Genomic DNA, 3,415 nt, shown 5'->3' on the forward strand with positions numbered 1-3,415 from the left:
CACACCCATCAGCCAATCGGAAACGCTGAGAGACTCCTCTGACGTCAGCCGACCGGCAGGTCAGCTGACGCGCCTCCTCCCAGCATAAAGGTCCTGTCTGTGCGCGCGCGTGACAAAGCCACCCTGTGAGCCACTGACAGTCCCCTCCTCGGCGTGCTAGAGGGACGCCCGACAGAGAAACCGAAGCAGCTGGGGGGGGGGGGGGGGTATCCTGACTGCCCGCAGCTGCATCTCCAGAGACTGTTACAGAATGAGAGGAGCGGGATGTGAAAATTGCTCTGGTTTTTAAGGGTAAAAAAACCTATGCTAGGGAAGTGGATAAACTATAAGTCATAGTAATTCTATCAAGAAAAGTCAAGAGAAAGTCTTGAAGGAGACATCAGTGTGGACAGTATTTGGATTCTCAAAGTGGATAACTAGCCTCGCAACGCATTCACGGACTCTTCTTCTCCAGAAGTGAAACTGTTTTTGTCCAGTGACTGTTCTTGGACTTTGGCTGTCATGTGACGTAATAGCTGGATGGTAATTACATAAATACATTCAACTGTCGCTGTGACACCCATTTTATTGCTGGCGACTTGAAGAGGCTGAACCGTAATTGCATTCCAGAGCCAGGAATTATAGCTCTGTCCTGAAGCTGCCAGCATCTGAGAGAACCACCACATCCAAAGCTTCGGAAACGTTCTCCAAGTCTTCAAACACCAAACGTCAACGTTGAAGGAAGACGATGGAAACAGCAGCTTCTGCTCAGCAAGAGAAGAAGGGCCCGTCCTGCACGTATTGTGTCCAATCACCTGTACCTGCTATTAAGACCTGCGTTCACTGCGAGGCTTCGATGTGTGAGGAGCATCTTAAGGCCCACAGCAAGTCTTCTGAGCATGTCATGGTGGAGCCCACCACTTCCATCAAAACCTTGAAATGCCCCACCCACGATAAGCTGATTGAGTTCTGCTGCACCAAAGATGGAGCTTGCATCTGTGTGTCATGCTGCATTGTTGGGGACCATCGAGGACACAAAGTGGACCCCTTGAAGGAAGCCTATGAGAAGAGGAAGGCGAGTTTGAATGATACCATCAATGGCCTGACTTCAGAGAATGAAGACAATGAGAAAAAGCTTGAAAATCTCCTGAAGAAGCGGGAAAGCATTCAAGGAGCTTCTTCGGGGGTAAGTGAAAGAGTGGATGCTCTTTTTAGAGATATTAAGGAGCAGCTTGAAGCCCTACAGGCAAGAGCCAACAGTGAAGTCTCCAGGCAGGAGAAGCAGGCCATGTTCCGGGTCAATGCCTTAATCCAGCAGCATGAAAAGAAGAGGGATGAGTTCTCCCAGAAAATAGGTGACATTCAGCAGCTACGTGATGTGACAGACCCTCTAACTGTGCTCAGGGGGACTCCTCATGAAGAGATCAAGCGTAGGAACTCTCGTAAGATCAGTGTTAGCGATAGCGAGGCTCACATAGCTTCAAGTATAGATGAAAGTCCCATTTCTCTTATTCTACACATGGGCCTTCAAAGCTTTGCTGAAAGCGTGCTTGATCTGAAGGCCATACGACAGTTTTCCAGCGTAAAGAAGACCGACCTTTCTCTGGACATCAACACAGCCCACAGCAAAATAATTTTGTCTGATGACTTAAAATCTGCGTCTCATTCTACTGCTTCTCAGAAGTACGCAGAGACACCAGAGAGGTTTAAATCCTGCCAGGTTTTAAGCACCAATCTGTTTACATCAGATCAGCATTACTGGGAGGTGGACGTGAGCGAAGCCAAGAGATGGATTGTTGGAGTAGCCTACAACAGCATCGAGAGGAAGATCGCCAGCAACGAGTCCTTCATCGGATACAACAGCAAGTCCTGGACCTTGTTTTTCCAAAAGTTTCTGGGTACATCCCATAACAATGTCCAGAACACGGTTACCAGTGACTCTGCGGTGAAGGCGGTTGGGATACATCTGGACTACAACAGTGGCTACATATCTTTTTATCAGCTGAATCCAACCAGACATTTGCACACCTTCACCACCAAGTTCACAGAGCCACTTCGTGCTGCTTTCTATATATTTGATGACACCTCCATCCGAATCATTGACTGAAACATACGTTTTCATAGGTTGCAGCTTCTGTGGACTTTGGGATTTTTAAATCTTAAAAGCACTCCTAAGATCAAAATAATGGGAAGGATGCCATTTCTGACTTCCTTTAGAAATGAAGTAAACCCTAGACCCATCTGCGGTGTAGATGCTGTGCCTCTAATATTTCTAAACACCCAAGAACAAGTACGCAGATCAGGTAGTCTAATACTATGTACACACACTTTAGTAAACGTGACCGGAGTAGGCAATAAAGACCGCCTTGAGCAGAGCCGGGACAAGGTCCTCCAGCACCCAAGGCTGAGACAGCAAAGTGCGCCCCTCCATCCCTCCCACCCCAGCCGCCCGTCACACACTGATTGCTATTAGACTAAGAGGCGCCACAGGGCCCACAACCTCCCCAACACCTTAATATCTAGTTATCTGGCTTGGAGTCACTGTCATGTATCCCCATTTATTATTTCTTTCTGCTTCATACACAATTAGGAATGACAGCAGAATGAATTCTGCGCCCCCTCCTACGCCTCTCCAGCCTATGCCTCGGCCCTGGCCTTGAGTGAGGGTCTACTGTGTGTATGGGATCCCCAGACACCGCCTAAAGATCCAGCATGGCTGATCTTAAGCGATGTTATGGTGACCGATGCCCTAGCGACCCCCAAACTCATTTTTCTTTTACTCACCCTGCACACGGGATGCTGCTCCATTCAGCGCCTCCACAGCCATGTCACTGGACTGCAGACTAGCGACACGTCTGTAGAGCCTTGGCCATGAGCTATCACCCAAACAATTGAATCTCAAGTTCTGCAGTGACAGTAATTGCAAGTGTGTGCCAGGCTTAATACCGGTGACTGCATGCTTGTTCTTGGAGGTCAACTCGGATACTACAGAAGCAAAAAGGTCAGCTCAGCAATCACTACCTATTTCAAGTGTACATAATGGCAGCTTCCTTGTTCATCTGACTTTAGGAGTGTGTGTGTGTGTGTGTGTGTGTGTGTGTGTGTGTGCGTGCGTGCGTGCGTGCGTGCGTGCGTGCGTGCGTGCGTGCGTGTGTGAAGTTAGTGTTGAAAATAGGTGCAGAAAATTAATAAGAGACAGAATTTTATAAGTCTTCCTCATGCATGTATGGGTTCTTGCAGGATATCTTCTACACAGGGTACATACACACATCCAATTTTTATTGGCCAATATTACCACTTCCATATAGTATGGGAGTTTACCAACAAAAGCAGGAAGTTGTTAATCAAGATGCTACCAATTATTGGCTAACTTAAAAGAGAAAGAGTAAGCTTTCAGCTAATCAGCCTTCTTCAGACACAGTTTGTGTATGAGTCT

General features: G+C 47.5%; 1 protein-coding gene across 1 annotated transcript; it reads left to right on the forward strand.

The window, feature by feature from the left end:
* The first annotated feature begins 727 nt into the window (after positions 1-727).
* LOC137525334 (E3 ubiquitin/ISG15 ligase TRIM25-like) lies at positions 728-2,086 on the forward strand. Its single transcript, XM_068246388.1, has one exon. The coding sequence runs from the start codon at positions 728-730 to the stop codon at positions 2,084-2,086; it is 1,359 nt and encodes a 452-aa protein (XP_068102489.1).
* Positions 2,087-3,415: the final 1,329 nt, after the last annotated feature.

This window comes from Hyperolius riggenbachi, chromosome 7 (assembly GCF_040937935.1).
Source record: "Hyperolius riggenbachi isolate aHypRig1 chromosome 7, aHypRig1.pri, whole genome shotgun sequence".
NCBI lineage: Eukaryota > Metazoa > Chordata > Amphibia > Anura > Hyperoliidae > Hyperolius > Hyperolius riggenbachi.

Bases quoted from the DNA above. Each gene is read 5' to 3' on its own strand.
- LOC137525334 (XM_068246388.1), top strand. From the start codon at position 728: ATGGAAACAGCAGCTTCTGCTCAGCAAGAGAAGAAGGGCCCGTCCTGC.